This window comes from Callorhinus ursinus, unplaced genomic scaffold (assembly GCF_003265705.2).
Source record: "Callorhinus ursinus isolate GAN/ISIS: 27379988/994484 unplaced genomic scaffold, GSC_fseal_2.0 scaffold34, whole genome shotgun sequence".
NCBI lineage: Eukaryota > Metazoa > Chordata > Mammalia > Carnivora > Otariidae > Callorhinus > Callorhinus ursinus.
In genome coordinates, this window is record NW_027397096.1 from 9,943,812 (window position 1) to 9,969,152 (window position 25,341).

The window sequence follows — 25,341 nt, forward strand, 5'->3', positions numbered from 1 at the left end:
CAGGGTTGTGAGATCGAGCTCCGTGTTCAGTTCTTTTTTTTTTTTTTAAAGATTTTGTTTATTTACTTGACGGAGAAGCAGGCTTCCTGCCAAGCAGGGAGCCCGATGCGGGACTCGATCCCAGAACCCTGGGATCATGACCTGAACTGAAGGCAGACACCCAACGACTGAGCCACCCAGGCACACCCCCCCTCCCCCCGCCGTGTTCAGTTCTGTGCTCAGCGCAGAGTCTGCTTGGGATTCTCTCTCTCCCTTTCCCTCTGCCCCTCCCTCTGCTTGCTCGCAGGTTCTCTTTCTCTCTCTCTCTGTCTGAACATAATAAATAAATAAAATCCTTAAAAAAAGAAGTCAGAAAATATTGAAATTAGAAAATATATTTCTAAATACTGCTTTATTAAAGAAGCAGTAAAAAAAAAAAAAAAACCTAGAAACAAAATATAAGAAGGCAAAAATAAAGCCTTGTATATCCCCCACCCAGAAATTACTCCTGCTAATACCATTGTATAGTCTTCTGGATCCTCTTTTTTTTTTAAAGATTTTATTTATTTATTTGACACAGAGAAAGAGACAGCAAGAGAGGGAACACAAGCAGGGGGAGTGGGAGAGGGAAAAGCAGACTCCCCGCCGAGCAGGGAGCCTGATGTGGGGCTCAATCCCAGGACCCTGGGATCATGACCTGAGCTGAAGGCGGATGCTTAATGACTGAGCCACCCAGGCGCCCCATCTGGATCCTTTTCTATGCATATATATGTATGCATTTCTTTCTGCTGAAATGAGATCATCCTGTATACACTGTTTTATAATCTGTGCTTTTTTTTTGTTAAGAATTCCCAATTTTCTGTTTCAGTAAATTTTCATCTCATTTACTATACCCATCGTATTCCAGTTTCTGCAGTTGACTCCAAAATGCTGGTTCATCCAAACTCATATCCAATCTAAGACCACACATTGTGTATTCTGTCTCTTAAATTTCCCAATATTATATTACCACCCCCCTCTTTTGGGTGACAGTGCCTAGCCATTTGTTTAAAAGGAATTTAGCAAATCATGAAAGTATATGGCTACTGGTAATAGTTTAGTGGTATAGAGAGAAATGGAAGGAAAAATAAAGGATAATTTACCATTCTACATTTTTTACAGTTATAGCACTTGTAGCAAAACAATTTAGTGTTGCACTAATGATATTTTAATGAATTTTGTAATCGAAATGAAAGTGGACATTATAAAATACAGTGTGATTTGATCAAAAGCTATGAAGGACAGAGCTTTTTAGTTTCAGCTGTGTTTGTTTTTAGTTGACCTGGAAAGAAATTCTCTTTCCTTTTTAGTCTCTCTCTTTAAACTCATGAGTTTGAAGTGATTTTGTTTAAATCTAATAACGGAGGTGAAGTTAAATAATATCTGCAAAGCTTTTGGGAAAGTAAAATGTGCCGTACTATGTAATATATTATTTATTATGAAGGAGTGCTCTTGTGAGGTAAAATTTTTTGATCGGATAAACCTTTTTAAGTCTTTTGCATATTAGCTTAAAACTTGGAAATTTAGATTTGAAAGGCTTTAATGACAGGACACATATACTGTCAATGTTATAATTGAGATGTTGAGAATAACCATTATTGAGAGGGCAAGAAATTTCATTTTTCCTTCCTATCTTTGGCTCATTTGTCTCCAAGCTTTAGCATGGGAAATAAGGAAAAACTAACTCTAGTTTTGAGTTTATATTATGGTTTTGCTTGTAGATGGGCCTGTGAGAGTGTTTTTATGTTTTGGCTTTCTTCACATTTCTCATTCAGCTTCCCTGAGCTTTCTCCCTTCCCCCAGCAGCTTTCCAAACCCTTTACTCTCAGTGCTCCTTCCTTGATATTCTGAGGTTCCCAGTTGCCATGGTGCCTCAGAAGTGAGTAGACAGAGAAGGTCATTATGAGATCGGCAACTTGGTACTCTTTTTCTGATGGCAATAGTTTGCTCTATTTCCCACCCACTCTTTTCATTCAGAAAACAGGAGTGTCTGTGTATGTATTATAATCTCCAGAGTTTGTTCTATAAACTTAGCTAATTGTAGAAATGAAATTATGAATATGGTAAGTAGGGCTCAGGATGGCCACTTGATGATGTTTATTATTTTTATTCTTCTATTATTTTTTTTAATTTATATGACAGAGATAGTGAGAGAGGGAACACAAGCAGGGGGAGTGGGAGAGGGAGAAGCAGGCTTCCCGCCGAGCAGGGAGCCCAATGCAGGGCTCAATCCCAGGACCCTGGGATCATGACCTGAGCTGAAGGCAGACACTTAATGACTGAGCCACCCAGGCACCCCTATTTTTATTCTTCTAGTGTAATGCATACATTTTCCCCCTCTTTTTCTTCCTGTGAACATAAATTTACAAGTGAAGTTTGCATTTACTACTTAAAACTTTAAAATTAGGAGGTATATACTTATTATAGAAAAGTTGGAAATCCAAAAAGCATGAAGAAATAGAAACAATCCAGAATATGATTTTCCAGTGATAATTGCTATTAATATTTAATGTTTCTTTTTGGTAATTTTTACCACATAAAGATAAATTTCATTAAAAAACACATACATGGGGCGCCTGGGTGGCTCAGTCGTTAAGCGTCCGCCTTCGGCTCAGGTCATGATCCCAGGGTCCTGGGATCAAGCCCTGCGTCGGGCTCCCTGCTCCATGGGAAGTCTGCTTCTCCCTCTCCCACTTACCCTGCTTGTGTTCCCTCTCTTGCTGTGTCTCTCTCTATCAAATAAATAAATAAAATCTTGAAAAAAAACAAAACCACATACATGGATGATATCATGATGAATACACAGCTCTTTTATTTGCTTTTTTTCATAAAAGAGCATTTTTCTCATGTCATTAAAAGTCTTTTGTAAGCTTCATTTTTTTTAGCTTTTCATTTTGAAATAATTTTAGATTTACAGAAGAGTTACAAAGACAGCACAGAGTTCCTGTGTATCCTTCACTCACCTTCTGCTACCATTAATATTTTCCATAATCATAGAGCATTTATCTAGAGTTGTCAGATGTAGCAAGTAAAAATACACAATGTCTAGTTAATTTTGAATTTCAGATAAACAGTGAATAATTGTATAAAAAAATTAAATACTGCAAATACTGCATTAGACATACTTTTGTAAAAAATTATTTGTGTTTGCCTGAAATGCGAAATTTAAATGGACATTCTGTATTTTATCTAGCAACCCTGTATTTATTAAAATGAAGTAGTTAACATTGGTGCAATACTTTAAAGCAAACTATAGACTGGTTTTCAGCTCTGTCTCCACCCTCACTAAGAGAGATCTACTGGACAATTCTAATTCCTGAGTTTTTCCAGAGTGCTAAAGTGGAATCATGCTTGTTTCTAAGTGGCTTTCCGTACCGTAGGCTCTTTGGTCTCGAGGCGGTTACTTCTTGACCATCCACTTTCTGTTTTCTGCAATTTTTTGACATCTGTATTTGTTAGGGACTTGTCTTTAATTTTCTTTGTTCTTATGTCTTTATGCCTCTTTTATTATTTTATCGTCATTTTTGTGTGATTTTTGGCAGAGAACAGTAATACACCAATGCTCTGACAGTCTGTTACTGTCACCTTGTAGTTCCATCAGCTTCTTACTCTTTTGCTGTTGGCTTCTGCTTCTACCACTTCTCTGAAACTACACTTAGAAAAGTCACCGGTGACACTTGTGGGCAGAATTTGACAGTGTTGACTTTTCACTCATTCTTGAAACTACTCCTTATGTTTTATTAACATTCTCTCCCAATTCACCTTTCTAACCCTTCCCTCTCAGGTTCTTGAATAGACTGGGCTGTTTTCCCATGACACTTAATTGTTGATTTTCTGCAAAACTTCCTGGCTGTAGCCCTCTTCTCTTAGGCTGCATCCTCTCTTTTGATCTACCTTAATTAACAGCACTGCCATTTCTCTGGTCTTCTGAGCCAGAAATATGGGTGTTATGCGAGATTCCTCTCTCCTCCACCCCTCATACCTAATTAGGTATGCTTATTGATGCTATACCCCAATAATTTTTTTAAGAATTTATTTATTAGAGAGAGAAAGAACGAGTGGGGTGGAGGGGCAGAGGGAGAGGGAGAAGCAGACTCCCCGCTGAGCAGGGAGCTCCTTGTGGGGCTCGATCCCAGGACCCTGGGTTCATGACCTGAACCGAAGGTAGATGCTTAACCAACTGAGCCACCCAGGTACCCCACCCCAATAATTCTTGAATCCATTCCCTTCTTTCCATTGCTACTGCCATTGTATTTGCTTTTATTACTTGTTTGGATTATGGCAATAGTATTTTAGCTCTTCTCCAATCTCTTTCACCTGTCAGTATAATAAGCCCCACATGGTCATTGGAATCTTTCTAAAAGGTAAACTGATCATCTCATGGCACTACTTCAGTGGGTCCCTTTTACCAATAGGGTATATTAGTGTCTAACCAAACACTGTGCCAGGTTCTTTTTTTTTTTTTTTTAAAGATTTTATTTATTTGAGAGAGAGAGCACAAACAGGGGTAGGGGCAGAGGGAGAGGGAGAAGCAGGCTTCCCGCAGAGCAGGGAGCCCGATGTGGGGCTCGATCCCAGGACACTGGGATCATGACCTGAGCCGAAAGCAGATGCTTAATGACTGAGCCACCCAGGCGCCCCCATTGTGCCAGGTTCTTAACAATATTGCCAGTACGAGAGTTTTCATCATTGTTATGGTGGGCTTGTTGAGATCTGTAAGGGTTAATAATGTCTCAGATTTGTTTGAACTGGGTTTTGAAAGAATGAACAGAAAACGGGCAAGCAACAGAGATAAGTATATATATAGCAGGAACATTAGTGATGGTAAGGTTGACAACATATGCGAAGTACCAGATGGAGACATCTAGCATGTTCAGGCGATTCTGAATCATTGAGTATTACCGTAATGTAAGGGAGACAGGGTGTTGGGTGTCGTGGAAGAAGGGGCGGGTAAGAAAGAGGTGAGATCATTAAGCATCTTGCCTGTCACACTAAAGACATATATAAAATGGAAAACAGTATTTAGATTTGGCTGTGCAACAGAATCATCTGTGGAGCTTTAAAAAACTATGCATTCCTAAGCCCCGTCCCAGACTGCTTAAATTACAGTTTCTGGTCACGGAGTTCAACAGTCTACATGCTAATACTCTCCAGGTGAATCTGATATGAAACCTGAGCTGAGAACCACTTTCTCAGAGTTTAGAACAGTGCTTGGCATATAGCGTATGCTTAATAAATGTTTGTTGCATTGAAATTAAAGTTGTGCAAGTAGATTAGATCATTGTGAGGGAGAGGATATAAGTAGAAGGGAAATGTGTCTTATGGAAATGTCTACCTTGAGATGGAAGGAAGGAGGAAAAAGGAGACAGGAAGTGATCCATATGGAAGGAGAAAGAAAACCAAAGAAAAGATAATTTTAAGATGGAAGATGCAACATAGAGTGTTGAAAAGAGCTGAAAGAGTTAAAAAACTGAGGCAAAGCTCCAGAGTTACTAAATGGGAGGGTCTTGGGGTAAACAACTTTAGTAGATGGCAAGAGATTAAATAGGGAATAAATGGTAAAGGAGTAGTAATGTCAACAGTATGTACCCTTACCCTTTTTTTTAATCACCATACATTACATCATTAGTTTTTAATGTAGTGTTCCATGATTCATTGTTTGCATAATACCCAGTGCTCCACGCAGAACGTGCCCTCTTTATTTTATTTTTTTATTTTTTTAAAGATTTTATTTATTTATTTGACAGAGACATAGCAAGAGAGGGAACACAAGCAGGGGGGGTGGGAGAGGGAGAAGCAGGCTTCCCTCCAAACAGGGAGCCTGACACGGGGCTCGATCCCAGGACCCTGGGATCATGACCTGAGCCGAAGGCAGATGCTTAACGACTGAGCCACCCAGGCGCCTGCCCCCCCCACTTTTTTTTTAAGGCTTCCCATTAAATATCACTTCCTCAGAGAGGCCTGCTTTTATTTTTTATTTTTATTTTTTTTTAAGATTTTATTTATTTATTTGACAGAGAGATAGCGAGAGCAGGAACACAAGCAGGGGGAGTGGGAGAGGCAGAAGCAGGCTTCCCGCCGAGCAGGGAGCCCGATGCGGGGCTCGATCCCAGGACCCTGGGATCATGACCTGAGCCGAAGGCAGACACTTAATTGAAGGCAGACGCTTAATCGACTGAGCCACCCAGGCGCCGAGGCCTGCTTTTATTATTCATAATCTTTTTGTTCTTCTTTCAAAGGACTTATCACAGTTTGTAATATTTTCATTGGCATATTTATTTGATTGCTTATTTCTTTTACACTGTAACTAATATGAGGGGCAGAGATCATATACATTTTGTTTGCAGTTGTATACCCAGCACTTTTTTTTTTTAAGATTTTATTTATTTATTTAGAGAGACATAGTGAGAGAGGGAACACAAGCAGGGGGAGTGGGAGAGGGAAAAGCAGGCTTCCCGCCGAGCAGGGAGCCTGACATGGGGCTCGATCCCAGGACCCTGGGATCATGACCTGAGCCGAAGGCAGACGCTTAATCGACTGAGCCACCCAGGTGCCCCTACCCAGCACTTTCTATAGCATATAAATAGATATTTGTTGAATAACAAGATTGGCCAGGGGCAGTTACAAAACATAATAGTATTTTAAATTATGCATATGTATGCCATCTTTTTAGTAGATTTAGGATTATTCGGGTTTTCTGTTTCTTCCTGGGTGGAATAGAAAATTATTTTTCTAAGGATTTACCAGTTGAATCTGAATTTTCAGATTTATTGGCATAAACTTCATAATAACATACTCATTTCTTTTTCATGTTTTAGGATTTGTACTGAGTTCCCTCTTCATCATTCCTGATATTCAGCTAGCATTTTCTCTTACTCTTTTTTTTTTTAAAGATTTTATTTATTTATTTGAGAGTGAGAGAGCACAAATGGGATGGGGGGGGCCAGCAGAGGGAGAGGGAGAAGCAGTCTCCCTGCTGAGCAGGGAGCCTGACCTGGGGCTCCATCCCAGGACCCTGGGATCTTGACCTGAGCTGAAGGCAGGCGCTTAACTGACTGAGCCACCCAGGCGCCCCACATTTTCTCTTATTCTTGATCAGTCTTAATAGAAGTTTATTAATTTTTTTTTAAGATTTTATTTATTTGAGAGCACGAGAGAGTATGAGGTGGGGGAGGGGCAGAAGGAGAGGGAGAAGCAGACTCTCCACTGAGCAGAGAGTCCAACATGGGGCTCGATCCCGGGACCCTGAGATAATGACCCTGAGATCACGACTAGAGCCGAAGGCAGAGGCTTCACTGACTGAGCCACCCAGGTGCCCCTAGAAGTTTATTAATTTAATTGGCCTTTTCAAAGAACCAACTTTCTGTCTTTGTTGATTTTTTTTTTATTGTACATTTGTTTTCTCTTTCACAGATATCTGCTATCCTCTTCATTCTCTTCTTTATACTTCCTTTAGGTTTAATTTGTTTTTTTCTAGCCTTTTGAGATAGATGATTATCAGCCCTTCTTTTCTAAGCTGTGTACTAATGACTACAAATTTCCCCCAAGCCCATCTTTAGTTGTATCTCACATCTTTTTTCAACATTTTATTATGAACAACTTTAAGCATACAGCACAGTTGAGAGCATTTTATAGAGAACGCCTAGATTTTACTCATCACCTAGATTCTACCATTAACATTTTTCTATACTTGCTTTATCATTTATCCATTTCTGTATCTCTTTATCCATCAGGTCATCTTATTATATCCCCCAAGTTTTGATGTGATATATCTTTATTATTCAGTTTAAGATATTTTCTTATTTTCTTTTTTTTTTTAAAGATTTTATTTATTTATTTGAAAGAGAGAGAATGAGAGAGAGCACAGAGGGAAGGGGATCAGAGGGAGAAGCAAACTCCCTGCTGAGCAGGGAGCCCGATGTGGGACTCGATCCCAGGACTCCAGGATCATGACCTAAGCCGAAGGCAGTCGCTTAACCAACTGAGCCACGCAGGCGCCCAGGATATTTTCTTATTTTCATTGTGACTTATTTTTTAATTTTTTGAGATATAACTGACATATAACATTGTATTAATTTTAGGTATACAGCATAATAATTTTATATTTGTATATGATATATCTTTATATATGTAAAACGTACATATTTATATAATGAAATAATTACCAAAATAAGTTTAGTTAACATCCATCACCACACAGTTACAATTTTTTTCTTTCTTCTTGTGATGAAAACTTAACATCTATTTTCTTAGCAACTTTCAAATATACAATAATACACTATTTGTTAACCATGGTCACCATTCTGTACATCACATCCCTAGGACTTATTTATCTTATAACTGGAAGTTTCTACCTTTTGACCACTTCCACCCATTTCACTCACCTTCACTGTGATTTTTTTTGACCCATAAATTATTTATTTCAAGACACTTGGATATATATTAAGATCACTTGGACATATTTTAATATCTTTGTCATTGATTTTTTTTTTTAGTTTAGTCCATTGTATTCAGAGGATATACTCTGATTTCAAATCTTGGAAGTTTGTTGATACTTTATGGACTTGCATATAGTCAAATTTTTTCTTAATCAATTTCTGTTGTATTTATTTATATTTATTTTTAAGTAAGCTCAATGTCCAACATGGGACTTGAATTCACAACCCTGAGATCAAGAGTCACATGTTCTACCGACTGAGCCAGCCAGGTGCCACTAGCATATGGTCAGTTTTGATAAAGCTTTATAGCACTTGCAAAGAATGTGCATTTTGCAGTTTTTGGTTATAGAGTTCTATATATGTCAATTGAGTTTTTCAATTGTTCCTCAGTATCTCTGACATTTTCCCCCCTACTTGTTCTGTCAGTTGGTAAAACCAGAATAAAATATCTTGTTTCTAGAATCTTGTAAATCATTAAGAAAAAGATATTTTAGTGTTTTCTTTTTAATGGAACTATAGTTGATGTACAATATTACATTAGTTTCAGATGTGCAACATAGTGATTCAATGTTTATATACATTATGACATCACCACCATAAGTCTAGTTACCATCTATCATCATACAAAGTAATTACAGATTATTAACTATATACCCTCTGCATCCCTGTGATTTATTTATTTGTAATTTTGTACCTCTTAATCACCTTGCACTTATTTTGCCCTTCCCGCCTTTCTCCTCCCCTTTGGCCACTACCAGTTTGTTTTCTGCGTTTATGAGTTTGTTTCTGCTTTGTTTGTTTTATTTCTTAGATTCCACATATAAGTGAAATCACAAGGTATTTGTCTTTCTCTCTCTGTCGGACTTATTTCACTTACCATAATACCTTCTAGGTCCATCCATGTCATTGCAATTGGCAAGATTTCATTCTTTCTTATGGCTGAGTAATATTCTATTGTCTATGTATACCATATCTTCTTTATCCATTCATCTGTCGATGGATACTTAGTTGTTTCCTTATCTTATTGTAAATAACCCTGCAGTGAACATAAGAGTACATATATTTTTTCAAATTAGTGTTTTTGTTTTCTTTGGGGAAATACCCAGAGGTGGAATTGCTGGGTGGTGTGGTAGTTCTATTTTTAATTTTTTTTAAATTTTTTAAATCTATTTTTAATTTTTTGAGGAACCTCCATACTGTTTTCCATTTCCCATTCCTCCCAACAGTGCACAAGGGCTTCCTTTTCTCTGTATCCTTCTCAATGCTTGCTGTTGTTTTTTAATAAAAACCATTAGCGCCTGGGTGGCTCAGTTGGTTGGGCGGCTGCCTTCGGCTCAGGTCATGGTCCCGGAGTCCCGGGATCGAGTCCCACATCAGGCTCCCTGCTCAGTAAGGGAGGCTGCTTCTCCCTCTGACCCTCCCCCCTCTCATGTACTCTCTCTCTTTCTCATTCTCTCTCTCTCAAATAAATAAATACATTTAAAAAAAAATTAAAAAAAAATAAAAACCATTCTAGGCGTGCCTGGGTGGCTCAGTTGGTTAAGTGTCTGCCTTCAGCTCAGGTCATGATCCCAGGGTCCTGGGATCCAGTCCCACATCAGGCTCTCTGCTCAGTGGAGAGCCTGCTTCTCCCTTTACCTGCCACTCCCCCTGCTTGTGCTGTCTCTCTCTTTCTGTCAAATAAATAACATCTTTTTTAAAAAAAAGCCATTCTAACAGGTGTGAGGAGATAATCTCATTGTTTTGAGATTTGCATTTCCCTGATGATTAGTGATGTTGAGCTTCTTTGCATGTGTCTGTTGGGCATCTGGATGTCTTCTTTGGAAAATTGTCTACTCACATCCTCTTTCCATTTTTTAATTGGCTTGTTTGGGGTTTTTTGGTGTTGAGTTGTATGAGTTCTTTATATATTGTAGCTATATATCATTTGCAAATTTCTTCCATTCAGTAGGTTGCCTTTTCATCTTGTTGATGGTTTCCTTGATATTTCAGTGTTTTATAAAGACATTTCAACCCAATAGAAATATGGGGAAAAGACTTGAACTTTACAAAAGAAGATATCCAAATGGTGTTCGGTATCATTGGTCATCAGGGATTTGTGAATTAAAATTCCAGTGAATTAAGTATCACCCCAATCAAAAAGGTTAATATTAAAAGATCGACAGTATTAAGTGTTAGCAAGGATGTGGGCTACATGGAACTCCTACATTGCTGGTGGGAATGTAAGTTGACACAACCACTTTAGAAAACTATTTGGGGGGCTCCTGGGTTAAGCGTCTGCCTTCAGCTTGGGTAATGATCCTGGAGTCCTGGGATTGGGTCCCACATTGGGCCTCCATGCTCAGCAGGGGAGTCTGTTTCTCCCTCTGCCCCCCACCCTGCCCTCGTGCTCTCTCTCTCACTCTCAAATAAATAAATAAATAAATAAAATCTTTTAAAAAAGTAGAAAACTATTTGGTAGTTACATCTTTTAAAGTTAAACATACACAGATTCTATCAACAAGTCCACTCCTAGGTATTTACCCAAAAGAAATGAATGCATTTGTCCACCAAAAACCAAGTACAAGGATGAATATGGTCAAGATTCATAAACAACTCAAATGTCCATCAGTAGAACAGATAAATTATGGGATAATCACACAATGGAATACTACACAGCAATGAAAATGAACAAGCTACTGCTATGTCACAAAGATGAATTTTATAGACAATGTATTGAGAAGTACATTCAGACTGACACTATATATATGAAGTTCAAGAACAGGCAAAACTGATTTGTAGTGATGAGTTCAGAATAGTGTTTACACTGGGGAGGATGTTGACTGGAAAGGAGTGCAAGGGAGCCATCTGAGACTCTGGAAATATTCTGTATCTTAATGGAGTGGTTGGTTATGTAGGTATATATATGTAAAATTAATTGAATGTATCCTTAAAAGATTTTTGCTCTTTACTGTGTGAAGTTGTATCTCAAAAAGTAAAGAAAACAGGCAGGACTTCCAGTTATAGCTGAGTAAGGATCAATAAACCCTTAACCCAAAAAGCAGCTATAAGGCTTGACAAAACCACTTCAGCACCCTTGAGATCAACCAAAAGACATACAACAATCTGAGAAAAGGTTGTTTGAAACACTGCTGAAATTCAGTAAGAGCAGGAGGAGGCCTAGGCCTGTTCCCATTCCCTTCCCTCTGGTTGGTTGGTGTAGAGATTTTGCCGGTGGGGGACTGCCAGTTTTTATGCTGAGGTTGAGGGGAGCTTATGCACTTTGGGTGGTAGATGATGCCCATGACCACTGCTGTTGTCAGTGGAAATGATTATCTTGACATTGGCTGTGTCCAGTGGGCCAATGGCTCTACTAGACTGAGGTGTGTTGGAGCAAGCATATTGCTGGCTGAGGTTGTGTGCGTGCACAGAGTAGACATGATAAGGCCCAGTAGGAAGTAAAAGCCAGAGCTGACTTGAAAATGTCCTGAACTTTGAATGTGCTACCCTGCCCCACACACAGATACATGAACAGAGTACAGAAGCCTTAATGGCTTCAGGTGTTTAAACGTAGCCCCTGCCCAATCACTGGGAGACAGCTAAGCTAAACCTTAGAAGTCAGGTTTCAACGTAAAAACAAACAATATGAAGATAATAAGCTGAGACATCCATGACGGCACACTTAGGGGTAGACAGATTTCACAGATTTAGCCCAGGCAAGTTATTAAGCCAAGGAAGGAAGGGATGTAGAGAGGAAATAATAGTAACAAAACAACCTTCATAGGTAAAAGAAAGCAGAATCTAGGCTTGTTACAATGCATTATTTAATATGTTGAGTCTTCAGCAAAATCGTGAGACATGAAAAGAAATACGAAAATGTGACCCGTATTTAGGAAGGAAAGAAGTCAATAGAAACTGTCTCGAGGTGTCCCTAGATGCTGGATTTAGCAGACAAAATCTTCAAAGCAGCTATCGTAAATGCATTCAAAGAACCAAAAGAAAACATGTTTAAAGTATTTTTTTAAAGTATGACAACAGCGAATCAATAAATAAAATTCTCAATAAGGAGAGAGAAATTACAAAGAGGCAAATGTCATCAAAGAGGATATACAGATAGCAAATAAGAACATGAAAAGATGTTTGACATTGTTAGCTATTAGGAAAGTGCAAATTAAAACAAGATAAACACACCTATCAGGTTTCCTAAAATAAAAACTAGTTGATGGCACCAAATGTTTGCAAGAATATGGAGAAATGGGATCACCTGTCAGTAGTTGGTGGGAATGTAAAATGATACAACTGCTATGGAAAATTATTTGGAAAAAAAATTTTTTAAGTGTTTTTTGTTGTTTTGTTTTGTTTTGTTTTTAAGTAATCTCTACACCCAGCATGGGGCTTGAACTTACAACCCTGAGATCAAGAGTCCAATGCTCTACCGCTGACTGAGCCAGCCAGGTGCCCCTGGAAATTTCATAATAAAACTAGCTAGATATTTACCATATGATCCTGCAATTCCATTCTTAGTTACATACCTATATTTCCACATAAGGATTTGTGCCTGAATGTCCACAGCAACATTATTCATAATAGCCACAAAGTGGAAGCGATCCAATATCCATCAACTGATGAATGGATAAACAAAATATGGTGTAGCCATACAATGGAAAATTGTCCATAAAAAGAAATTAAGTACAAATACTTGGTACAACACTGAAAGCATTATGCTAAGTGAAAGAAGCCAGTCACTAAAGACCATGTATTATATGATTCTATTTATGTGAAATAACCAGAATCTATACAGACAGAAAGTAGATTAGTCGTAGCCTAGAACAGGGGGGAGGGGTTGGGAGAAATAGGGAGTGACTGCTACTGGCTATGAGGTTTCTTTTTAGGGTAATGAAAATGTTCTAAAATTGATTGTGATGATGGTTCATAATTGTGAATATATTAAAAACCATTGAATTACATACTTTAAATGGCTGAAATATATGCTATGTGAATTATGTCTCAATAAAGTTGTTAAAAAATTTCAAAATGAGTTTAGCAAGGTCACAGGCTATATGATCCATATACAAAAATCAATTATATTTGTATATAGTAGCTAGCAATAAACAAGCAAAAAACGAAATGAAAATAATGTCATTCACAATGGCATCAAAAAGAAGATACTTAGAAATATATTTAACAAAAGAAGCATAAGAATTGAGTATTAAAAATTATAAAACATTGCTGAGAGAAACTAAAAACCTTAATAAATGGAGAGACAGTCCATGTTCAGGGATTGGGAAACAGTATTGTCAAGATGGCAGTTTTCTCTAAATTGATCTGTAAACTCACAGTCCATATCAAAATCCCAGGGGGCTTTTTTTTTTTTCTTTCTAGAGTTTGACAAGCTGATCCTAAAATTTACATGAGAGCCCAAAGGACCTAGAATAGACGAAACAGTTTTCAAAAAGGAAAGCCAAGTTAGAGGACTTACACTACCTGATTTCAAAACTTGCTGTAAAGCCATAGTTTTCAAGGCACTGTGGCATTGCTGCAAGGACAGGCATATAGATCAGAAGAACAGAATTTAGAGTGTACAACTAACCCTTTTGTATTGGGTGAGTTGATTTGCAAAAGAGGACTATCCTTGATCCAAGGCTTCTCTGCCTGGAAAAGCCCAGCAGTAAAACAGTCTCTCGCAGTGTGTGCTGCAGTGTAACTCAGACTGCATTGCAATCACGCCAGCTCATGCATCACTGTCTGCTGGATAAACCGCTACGTCATCCTCGGTGCTTGGCATGTTACAATGCTGGGATCACTGTGGGCTTCTGGTTGGATGTTGTGCCAGGTATGTGTCTGCTTTGGACACTCTCTATTCATGGTAGATGAAAATGGGGATGCTTTGAATTGGGAGGCATGAATGTGGCTTTTTTATTTCTCGTGTTCTAATATTACAGAAGGATTGTGAGCAGCATCCATAAAAGATGAGAAATTCAAGCTTTGTTTTTGGATCTGGGTGGGCTGTGTTCGTGTTTGGTTGTTTTAGAAAGATCCCTCTGGTGAAAGGAAGCACAAACTCGATTATTCAGTGTACCTTTTTTGTATATTTTTCTGATAAAATCGAGTGCAGAGTAGCCTGCTTTAGTCTATACACCGGGTTTTATTTGGTTTTTGGATGTTGACCTTATTATATAACAAAGGCAGAGCATGATTCTCTTGGGAACTGCCTACATCTGGAGACACTTAGATGTGTGTAAAATCGAACTGCTTCTACATCTGTGGTCACTGTAATTGTTCTGAACAAAGACCTCAGCGCTCTATTTTTGAGACACATTATTCTGAAGAGTCATAAAGATAGGAGGGCTCCTCTGCATCAGCTTGGTTCTTCAAAAGAAAAAAAAGTAAACTTGACTAACTTTTTCGGACCTTGGCATAGTGTGTAAGGAATGATGCAAGGTAGTGCAGACCAGAAGACAACCCAGGATGTACATTTTCAATTATGGCTGATGGTCATGTTGAGTGGCCTGATTGAGTCTTTTCAGGTCGGGTCATCTGAATGTCCCAAGGATCAGGGTTTGTTTGCCTTAATCATCTCTTTTGTTTGATCATTTATCTTCTATCTCTGCTCCAAGTTATTTGTATACTTCTGTTTTGGGGGGTTTTTCTGGAAGATTAATAGGTTCTTAGCATAGTTGGCATCAGATGATTAACTATTTCTATCCAGCATTTTGGTGGGAAAGAATTTTTCTGTGGTGCATGAATCAGGTTACCACATTACTCTGGTGAATTATATTCTTCCCGAGGACTTATCATAGGAAGTTGTTATTCTATAGATTCTAGCTGTTGAAATCTCTCCCATTACAAGGGAGCAATATCATTAACAACAGTTTTATTAGAAGCTAAAGTAGGACTTTGTTACTATATAACATTCAGCCACTGTTTATTTTATTTAAGGGATCTATCTCTGGCAGATTTGCTTTTATAGCAGTATACATGTCCCAGTAGCCTTTCTAGGCAGAGTTTTTTCCTCCCCTACTTAATCTGGGTTAGACCTCTGTGTCTGGGCCCCTTTTCTTTTCAAGGATTTTGTCCACATCTTCTCTACATCCCATTTGTCCCAGCTCCATTCTTACTCTCAAGTTTGCATGAAGAAAATCTCAGATTTTGTTAACTTTAAAAAAGGTTTTTGCATGCATGTTTCACTACTTTGGCCTGAAAATTAGAATTGTGGCTCCGACTTTATTCAAAGTTCCTTAGTGGTGGCATGTCCTGTCCTTTCTACTTGCTTTCTTTACCGCCTGACCTGCTTTCCCCCTTCTTGCAGGCTGATAATCAGTATTATTTGTTTTGATTGGATCTCAGAAATTACCTACTTAGACTGTGTGCTGTCCTCCCTCTGGATTTCATGACCCCATTATTCTCTTGACTTAGTCGTCCTTGTAAAACGTTGTCTTCTTTTTGCCTGGGGCCCTCCCTGTCATGTGCTCTTGGCAGCCAGGAGAGACCGTGGAGCGTTTCTCTGGTGACTGTCAGAAGAAAGTGACCGTTGTTGAAACATGTTTGCTGTGGCTAATGCAGAGCTAAGATCTATCTTCTAGTTATACAAGCTTTTATTTCCCCCCCCCCCCCCTTAGTCCCCTTGGGAAATCAACCAATTCCGTGTGTGAACCAAGTTAAGGGAGAAAATAAAAAAAGGAGGAAAGGTGGGGAAATACGGAAATTGGGGACAAAGTAGACAAAAGACTAGTTTGAGTCCATCAGGAATACTCCAGTCTGACTGAAGCAGGGCCAAGAAGTAGGCAGAAGGCACTGTATCTGTTGTCCTCCTGGGTTTTAAGCACCTACAACAGGAGGACGGACTGCAGCTTGTGTTTACAAGGCTGAAACCCGAAGAAAAAATCTTCCATTCCTTTGCCATCTTGATATGGAGGGTTCTGCAGAGGAAATTAAGGAGATGAGATATTACATGCTTCAAAGGTAAGTTTTAGGGTGCCATATTTGGGCAATATATACCTTTAAAAACTGGTAAGTCATTGACAGCTAAGCCCTGGATCTTAGGGGAAATTTGATTTTTTGTATCTATAAGAAACCTTTTTATTTTAAAGGAAAGGAATAAAAACTCCCATATTTGCTCCTGGATTTCTAAGCCTTTCTTTTACATTCAGAATTTGAATCAAAGCTACCCATGCACGTGTGTGATATTGTAGCCATGCTGAAAACAAGCACCCCTGCGGGGACCTTGCTCTGCTGTTCTCTCATTAAGAGATCTCAGTCTGGGCCTGATTTGCTCACCAGCTTGGGCTGGTTTTTCAAGAGTGACATCTCTTCACCTACTGCAAAGGGAGATATCAATTCTGTGTAGTTTTTTGTGTAGTATGATCATCCTGTAGAAGGTACTTTTGTTTTGTTTTGTTTTTAAAGATTTTATTTATTTATTTGACGGAGAGAGACAGGAAGAGCAGGAACACAAGCAGGGGGAGTGGGAAAGGGAGAAGCAGGCTTCCTGCCAAGCAGGGAGCTCAATGCGGGGCTCGATCCCAGGACCCTGGGATCATGACCTGAGCCGAAGGCAGACGCTTAACGACTGAGCCATCCAGGCGCCCCTTTACTGTTTTTTATATATAAAACAATCATGTATACACAGATGTATAAACAAAACATACATATAAATCACACACACCAAGTTTTGTTTTTCTGTGGGTAAATACAACAGGTGATCTGTCCACTGTTTTCACAGAGGCATCCCTCCTGGAGCAGCTTGTCCTCCGATTTGAACTGTCATCTAGGGAATTTTCTTCTCTTTCTTTATTGGCTCCTCTGTTTCTTTTACGTCCCTTCTTTTCCTTTTTCTTGGTTTACTCCATCCTTTTGGATGACAACATTCTCTAATAGCTTCCTGAGAGAAGATAGGTGAGTGGTAAAGATTTTGAGATCTATTCTCTCTTTATACCTGATCCTCTTGTTTTCAGCATGGTGCCTTACTTCAGAATATGCCTATGTGAAGGATCCCTTCATTAAAAGTAAGATTTTTTTTTTTAAAGATTTTATTTATTGGGGCACACCCTGCGCACCTTTCAAGGAAATAAATTATTTATTTATTTACTTAAGATTTCATTTATTTATTTGACAGAGATAGAGAGAGAGAGACAGCTAGAGAGGGAACACAAGCAGGGGGGAGTGGGAGAGGGAGAAGCAGGCTCCCGGCCGAGCAGGGAGCCCGATGTGGGGTCCGATCGCAGGACCCCGGGATCATGACCTGAGCCGAAGGCAGATGCTCAACGACTGAGCCACCCAGGCACCCCAAATAAATAATTTTTTAAAAGATTTTATTTATTGATTTGAGAGAGAGAGGGAGATAACATGAGCGGAGGGAAGGGGTTGGCTGCAGAGGCAAAGAAGCAAGCTCCCTGCTGAGCAGGGAGCCTGATGTGGGACTCCATCCCAGGACCCTGAGATCATGACCTGAGCCAAAGGCAGACACTTAACAACTGAGCCACCCAGGCACCCCAGTAAGACAGGTTTTTGTTTTTCTCCCTGCTTTGATTATAAATGATCCTCAGAGCACTCTAAACTATTGATTAAATCTTATGACCAATCCCTTCTCCACTTCAGTTTCATCAATGCTTTGCTTCCTTTCTTGTCTTAAACTCAGGTAGCTCCTTAGTGATTCTTTTCTTTTTTTAAGATTTACTTTTTAGTTTATTTTTTTAAAAAGATTTTATTTATTTATTTGACAGAGAGAGACACAGCGAGAGAGGGAACACAAGCAGGGGGAGTGGGAGAGGGAGAAGCAGGCTTCCCGCGGAGCAGGGAGCCCGATGCGGAGCAGGGAGCCCGATGTGGGACTCGATTCCAGGACCCTGGGATCATGACCTGAGCTGAAGGCAGACGCTTAACCGACTGAGCCACCCAGGCGCCCCTTTATTTTATTTTATTTTTTAAATATTTATTTATTTATTTTAGAGGGGTGGGCAGAGGGAGAGAGGGAATCTCAAGCTGACTCCCTGCTGAGCACAGAGCCTGATGTAGGGCTTAAACTCAGGACCTGAGCCCAAATCAAGAGTCAGACACTTAATTGACTAAGCCACTCAGGCGCCCCTATTTTTTATTAGAGAGAGAGCAGGAGTGAGGGGGTGGGGGATGAGCAGAGGGAGAGAGAGAATCTGAAGCAAATTCCCCACTGAGTGCAGAACCCAACGCGGGGCTCCATCTCATGACCCTGAGATCATGACCTGAGCTAAAATCAAGAGTCAGTTGCTTAACCAACTGAGCCACCCAGGTGCCTCAGCTCCTTAATGATTCTAAGTTTTAACTTACCTGTCCCTTCAGTCCTTCCTTAAATAACTGACAGCTGATCTCTGAGGAGTGTGTGTGTGTGTGTGTGTGTTTAAATTTAGGTGTATAGAATTATGTAACATAATCCTTCCTGGCACACTCATTGGTCCATTTGTGCCCTACTGTTATTTATTTGGTTAGTTATTGCAGTCTTTAAAACAATCATGTGAAGAGAATTTGAAAACCCACCACCTAAAACAAAGGTTGATCCCTGGCCATCACCTCATCTAACCATGTGGTCTCTCCTCCTCAGCGCTTCTCCCTGCGTTCTTCCACCCAGATAATCGTTTTCCTTAATCACATATTCATCATATTCTTTTATCTTCCTGTTTATGTAGTTTTACTGAAACTATGTGTATCTTCCAAAAATGTGTATAATTTTAGTTGTTTTAACTTTATATGTTTTAAATTTATAATCCGTCCATAGTCCTCTTTATGTAATATTTTTGAAGTTCTTTTATATTAATCTGGATACTTGACTAAAGTCTCCTATTTCTAATAATTTGCAGTATCTTTTGTGTTTTCTCTGTAAACGATGATATCACTCACAAATAATGACAATTTAACTTCCTCGTTTGCAGTCCTAATGCCTCTAATTTATTATTTTTTTTCATTTTATTGCACTTGCTGGGAAATCTAACAGAGTGTTACATTTATGGACTTTTAAATTTTTAAAAATTTTTATTATTTTGAAGGATTTTATTTATTATTTATTTGACACACAGAGAGACATTGAGAGAGCACAAGCAGGGGGAGCTGCAGGCAGAGAGAGAGGGAGATGCAGGCTCCCCGCTGAGCAGAGAGCCTGACGCGAGGCTCGATCCCAGGACCCTGAGATCATGACCCAAGCTGAACGAAGGCCACTTAAGCCACCCAGATGCCACTTTATGTACTTTTTAAAAAGATTTTTATTTATTTGAGAGAGAGAGCATGAGCGGGGGGAGGGGGGCAAAGGGAGAGGGAGAAGCAAGCTCCCCGCTGAGCAGGGAGCCTGATGTGGGGCTTGATCCCAGGACCCTGGGATCATGACCTGAGCTGAAGGCAGATGCTTAACTGACTGAGCCAAGCCACCCAGGTGCCCCATTTATGGATTTTCTAAAATTAAACAATACTTGCATACCTGGGACGAACTCAACTTGGTCGTGGAGTAACGTTTTTTTTTACTAATATTTTACCCATCCTTGCACCAGTACCCTACTATTTAGAATATTATATTTAGGAATTTTGCATTTGTAGTCATGAAAAAAGTGGACCTGGACTTTTCCTGTTATGTGACATATTTGTCTGGTTTTGGTATCACTGTTACTCTAGCTGAGGAGTTTTACTTCTTATTGTCTGGAAGTTTGGAAGACTACTGCCCTTAAAAGTTTGATAAAACTTGTCTTTTAAAACCAATGGATCTGGTAATTTTTTTTGTGGGAAGATTTTAATCATACCCTTTTATTTTGAAAATAACTTTTTTAAAAATATATTTTTTAAATATTTTATTTATTTATTTGACAGAGAGAGAGTGAGAGCTGGAACACAAGCAGTGGGAGTGGGGAAGGGAGAAGCAAGCTTCCTGCTGAGCAGTGAGCCCGATGCGGGGCTCGATTCCAGGACCCTGGGATCATGACCTGAGCCGAAGGCAGACGCTTAATGACTGAGCCACCCAGGTGCCCCTAAAAAGATTTTTAAATTTTATTTGTCAGAGAGAGAGAGGGAGCACAAGCAGGGGGAGCAGCAGGCAGAGAGAGAAGCAGGCTCCCCTCTGAGCAAGGAGCCCAATGCGGGGCTCGATCCCAGGACCCCAGGATCATGACCTGAGCTGAAGGCAGACACTTAACCGACTGAGCCACTCAGGCTTCCCATAGTTTGAAAAGAAATGACTGCAGCATCAAGGTCAGAGTGCAGGAGAAAGGAAGAAAAGGTGGGAATAAGAAAACAGCTGTCCACCGAACAGTGTATACAAGTGCTTAGTTATAGCTGTTATCTCATTGAACCCCCAAAACACCTTTTCAAAGAGGGTCTGTCAGTCAAGGTCCAGTCAGGGAAAGAGAAACTGCCTTAAGTATTATAAACAGTGGGCATTCAATAGTGAGGACTGGTGACTTGGGTGTTTTCTGAAGTAGCCTCAAATTAATATTTGCAGGGGCACCTGGGGGGCTTAGTTGTTAAGCGTCTGCCTTCGGCTCAGGTCATGATCCCAGGGTCCTGGGATCGAGCCCCGCATCAGGCTCCCTGCTCCACGGGAAGCCGGCTTTTCCCTCTCCCTCTGTTTACTGCTCTGCCTACTTATGCTCTGTCTGTCAAATAAATAAATAAATAAAACTTTAAAAAAAAATTAATACTTGGAGGAAGCAGCTACCACCCCTAAGGCTGGGAGAACAAAAAGGAAGAGGTAGGGTTACCGGAACACAGGAGCTTGAAGAAAGGCCCCTGGGGGCCAGCACTTGCACCTCTGAGAGGAAGCTTTGAGTAGCTGGTGCTTAGAGCAGGTGGAAGCCTGGCCGGACAGGTCCTTGATCAATAGGCCCAGGCAGCATAGCCCAGAGGCTGCGTGAGCATGGAAAGGCTGGGACTCTGCCAAGGAGCCATCATCTGCTGCTCCTGGTACCTCTAAGGGTTGCAATGAGGCCCTCACCAGGAACATTGAAAGATGCTAGAGGCCGGAATTAACTCTCTCTTACTGTGGAGCAATGATGCTAAAAGCTGGAAAACAAGAATGAAATCCCTATTCTTACTGTCCTGCCTTCCCATTGGCAGAACTGAACAGTTTTGCAGAGTCTTAGCTCTGTCGTCACAGAGCAAAGCGTAAAAGGATGGAGTTGGAGCCGAGAGACAGTAGGTAAATAACCAGGACACTGTATATTATGTGTATTTTGCAAAGAGAAAACTGAAGCTGAGCAAGGTTAAATTATTTGCTAAGATCATTGGAGCTATTAAGTTGGCAGATTTGGATTTAAACTCAGACCTATGCTGTTTCTCCTACGTATTTCATCTATCCTTACCACACCATTGATTGTTAGAGGCACCATTATTGTATGTACCACTGAGAAAAAAAAAATTCTGCCAGTTACAGTGCACCATCAGTTGTAAGATACATATCGATTTCAGATATATTTTTTAAGATTTTATTTATTTGAGAGAGCATGAGCACAAATGGGGGAGGAGGGGCAAAGGGAGAGGGAGAAGCAGACTCCCCTCTGAGCAAGGAGCCCAATGCGGGGCTCGATCCGCATAGCTGAGCAGGGAGCCCAACACAGGGCTCCATCCCAAGACCCTGGGATCATGACCTGAACTGAAGGCAGACGCTTCACTAAGTGAGCCACCCAGGCGCCCCCAATTTCAGATAGTTTTTAAAGTTTTTTTTTTTAATTTTTTTTAAGGAGTGTCTTCTAATCGATGAAATACAATCTATTATTCTGCCTTTGAAAGTATCTGGTTTTGGAATTACTGATTTTGAAAAGCATATGTAATACAGAAATAAAACGTTTAGTAGGCAGTTAAAAGTTTAGTCTCATAAGAAAAATGGAGGCTGGAGATACAAAGGTGAAAGTCCTGTGTGCCAGAATCACGATCCAACAACAGCCTTGCTGTTTTCTTAGCGTTCCCAGTCTCTATTATCTCTATCATTTCATTTCATCCTTTTACCTGTCTCTTTGCGATGGCATCTGTTGGTAAGCCTTAATATTATCTTTTATTATGCAAGAACACTTAATTTTTTTCTTAAATTTCCACAAGCAAAGATCTTCTCTTTCTCTTTTCCTCTTCTATTCAAAAAGTATGTGATCTGTCCACGTGCAGTCTTCACAAGGGTGCAGTTGGAAGTGCTGTTGGAAGTATGGTCCTGAAAAGCAGATCTCCAGGGGAGATAGACAGTGTGAAAATATCCTATATATAGACTTCCATGCTTTCTCTATTTTTACAGGTCCAGCATGTCTGGCTTGCATCTAGTAAAGCAAGGTCGAGACCGAAAGAAAATAGACTCTCAGCGAGATTTCACTGTAGCTTCTCCAGCAGAATTTGTTACTCGTTTTGGGGGGAATAAAGTGATTGAGAAGGTAAGTTATAACTTGCTGAATTATTTTTTCAAAAGCTCATGAGGTTCAATGCCTAGACTTGTTGTCTAGATTTGCTCAAAACTGATACTTGGATTTTCAGAGACTGCCTCTTTCTGCAGAATTAACCTACCTCCATAGTCCTGTGAATTTCACCATTTTCTATGTATTTACCACTGATAATTTAGGCAGAGGTAATTAAAAAGATGAAGTGGTGGTCAAAAAGTTCTTTTTAAAAGATCTTGCGGTTTTATGGGGTTGGACTGCCCCACTCTTGAGAGGGTATGAGAAACCGATTAAGCTCGTGGGGTAGCGGTGAAGAGATACGTCACCACATTGGAGCGAGAGCTAAGGGAATGGAGGGAGTTTCAGAACAGAAGGCCTGAATAGTTTGATGCACTGCAATTTAATGGCTTCCAGCAGATATTTGAGGTGTTTGGAGGGACTACAACGTATGAAATACCTAAAGAGATTACAAATATTTTGAAATGTTAGGAGTAATTCTGTGCCCCTTTTATCTAAACCATGGCCGAGCTGAAAGGACGGCTTGGCTGAAAGAGCTTGCAGTGATTAAAAGAATAAAGCGTGAGGACCTATACTCCCACTTTAGGAGTATTGCTGCAGTGGTGTCCTTCTGATAATCTTCCAATAAAGACAGATTGTGTATCTCCCAGCCTCTGTTATCCTGGGACCATGATTGCAAGATAGGTCAGGAGAGGTTTGTTTACAGAGACGTTTCAGGATCATTGGTTCTTCCACTCTTTTTCTTGTGACCATTCTTTGTAAGGCAGTCTCTACGGTTCTAAGGCATTTAGGGTTCAGCATTTTGGAGAGAGAGAGTGGTTGGTGGCAGCGTTCTTACACCTGTTCAGGACTCTGCACCTTCTTTAATACAACAGGGAATAGTGCATGACATTACACTGTTTAGTCGTCCCCCATTCCTTAATAATACATCATTCCTCTGAAGTTTGTCTTCTGTTCGCCTAGTAACAGGTATGATAGAATAATTCACCAACTCACAAGATTTGAAAAATTGTGATTTTCCCCTTGAAGAAATGAAGATAGAAAGCAGTAACTTTTAGCTGGCACATATTAAAGTATTTGCCTAGCTAACATTTTAAAATATCCCTTGATTATGAGGGAGCTGGTTCCTGACTGCCTAGACATAGCAACACAAATTCCTAATTGCAAATCTGGCTTTTCAGAGAAAAACAGATCTACACAAATGTAGATCTGCCTTTTCCTTGATCATTGCCTGCCTTTTCTACTTTTCTCTCCAATTCCCATCCCACCACTCTCCCAGGTTCTTATCGCCAACAATGGCATTGCAGCAGTGAAATGTATGCGGTCTATCCGTCGATGGTCTTATGAGATGTTTCGAAATGAACGTGCAATCCGATTTGTTGTTATGGTAACACCTGAAGACCTGAAAGCCAATGCAGGTGAGTGATTAGCATTAAGAAAGCATCACCCTTGGGCGCCTGGGTGGCTCAGTTGGTTAAGCGTCTGCCTTCGGCTCAGGTTATGATCCCAGAGTCCTGGGATCAAGCCCCACATAGGGCTCCCTGCTCAGCCGGGAGTCTGCTTCTCCCTCTGCCCCTCACCCAACTCTTGTGCTCTCTCTCACTCTCTCTCTCAAATAAGTAAATAAAATCTTAAAAAAAGAAAGAAAGAAAGAAAGCATCACCTTTGAGCATAAAGCATTGGAATAGCAAAGTCTTAAGTAGGAGAATGTTAACTTAGGGGGATTCTCAAACCCAAGGATTTCGCTTTAAAAAAGTGTCAATAATAGGCATATACAAGTGATTGTACTATATTTAACCTCAACACAGTCTCCTGTGTTTTAAGTAAAAATAAGTATACACTTAACCAGTGTTGATTGGGGTTTCCAGGTGTCTGCCCTTCTAGTGACAAATATTTGCTAAGCTACATACTTTAGCATGTGTAAGTGGAAAGATTTGGAAGGAAATGTCTATTTCACTTACGAGCTAAGCTACATTGAATTTTAGAGAATCTTAGGGTTAAGATTATTTTTTATTCTCCTCCTGAGGGACCCAAGTGGGTTTTATCCTGCATATTCTCTCCTCAGATGGCCCTCCATCTGAGAGTTGTAGATGAAAACTGTTAGGATAGCTGAGAGGATATGGCTAGTCTGTCTTCTCTGTACTTTTTATTGCTAAAGTATAATCTCTAAGGTAGAGTACCCACAGATAATATTAGCTCTTTAAGGAGCTATCTTTTTAAATCTATTTTGGTCTGTGTATGTTCTCTGTCTATTGAGACAATGATGTTAAGACTATTCCTAAGGAGTAGGGATTATTATCTTATTTAGAAACAGGTAAGATATGATTTTATTGGAAAGCATATGTTATTATGTAAAATCATTTAGTTTGACGCTTTAACATCTCTGAACCACAATTTTTGTATCTGTAAAAGGAAGATCATAACATCTAATACACTGGATACTTATAAAGATGAAATTGTCTGTAATAAACATAAAACTTCCTTGCCTGATTTCTTTTTCCTCATTTATTTCTACCTGGTAC

General features: G+C 39.7%; 1 protein-coding gene across 11 annotated transcripts in view; it reads left to right on the forward strand.

Moving 5' to 3' along the window:
- ACACA (acetyl-CoA carboxylase alpha) overlaps window positions 1-25,341 on the forward strand; it is a 294,702-nt gene that overhangs the window by 62,018 nt on the left and 207,343 nt on the right. For all 11 annotated transcript variants that reach the window (XM_073879472.1, XM_073879476.1, XM_073879473.1 and 8 more), the window contains 2 exons: window positions 22,666-22,798; window positions 24,099-24,237. In XM_073879472.1, coding sequence (XP_073735573.1) covers window positions 22,666-22,798; window positions 24,099-24,237 — 272 coding nt within the window. The remainder of the gene's footprint in view (window positions 1-22,665; window positions 22,799-24,098; window positions 24,238-25,341) is intronic.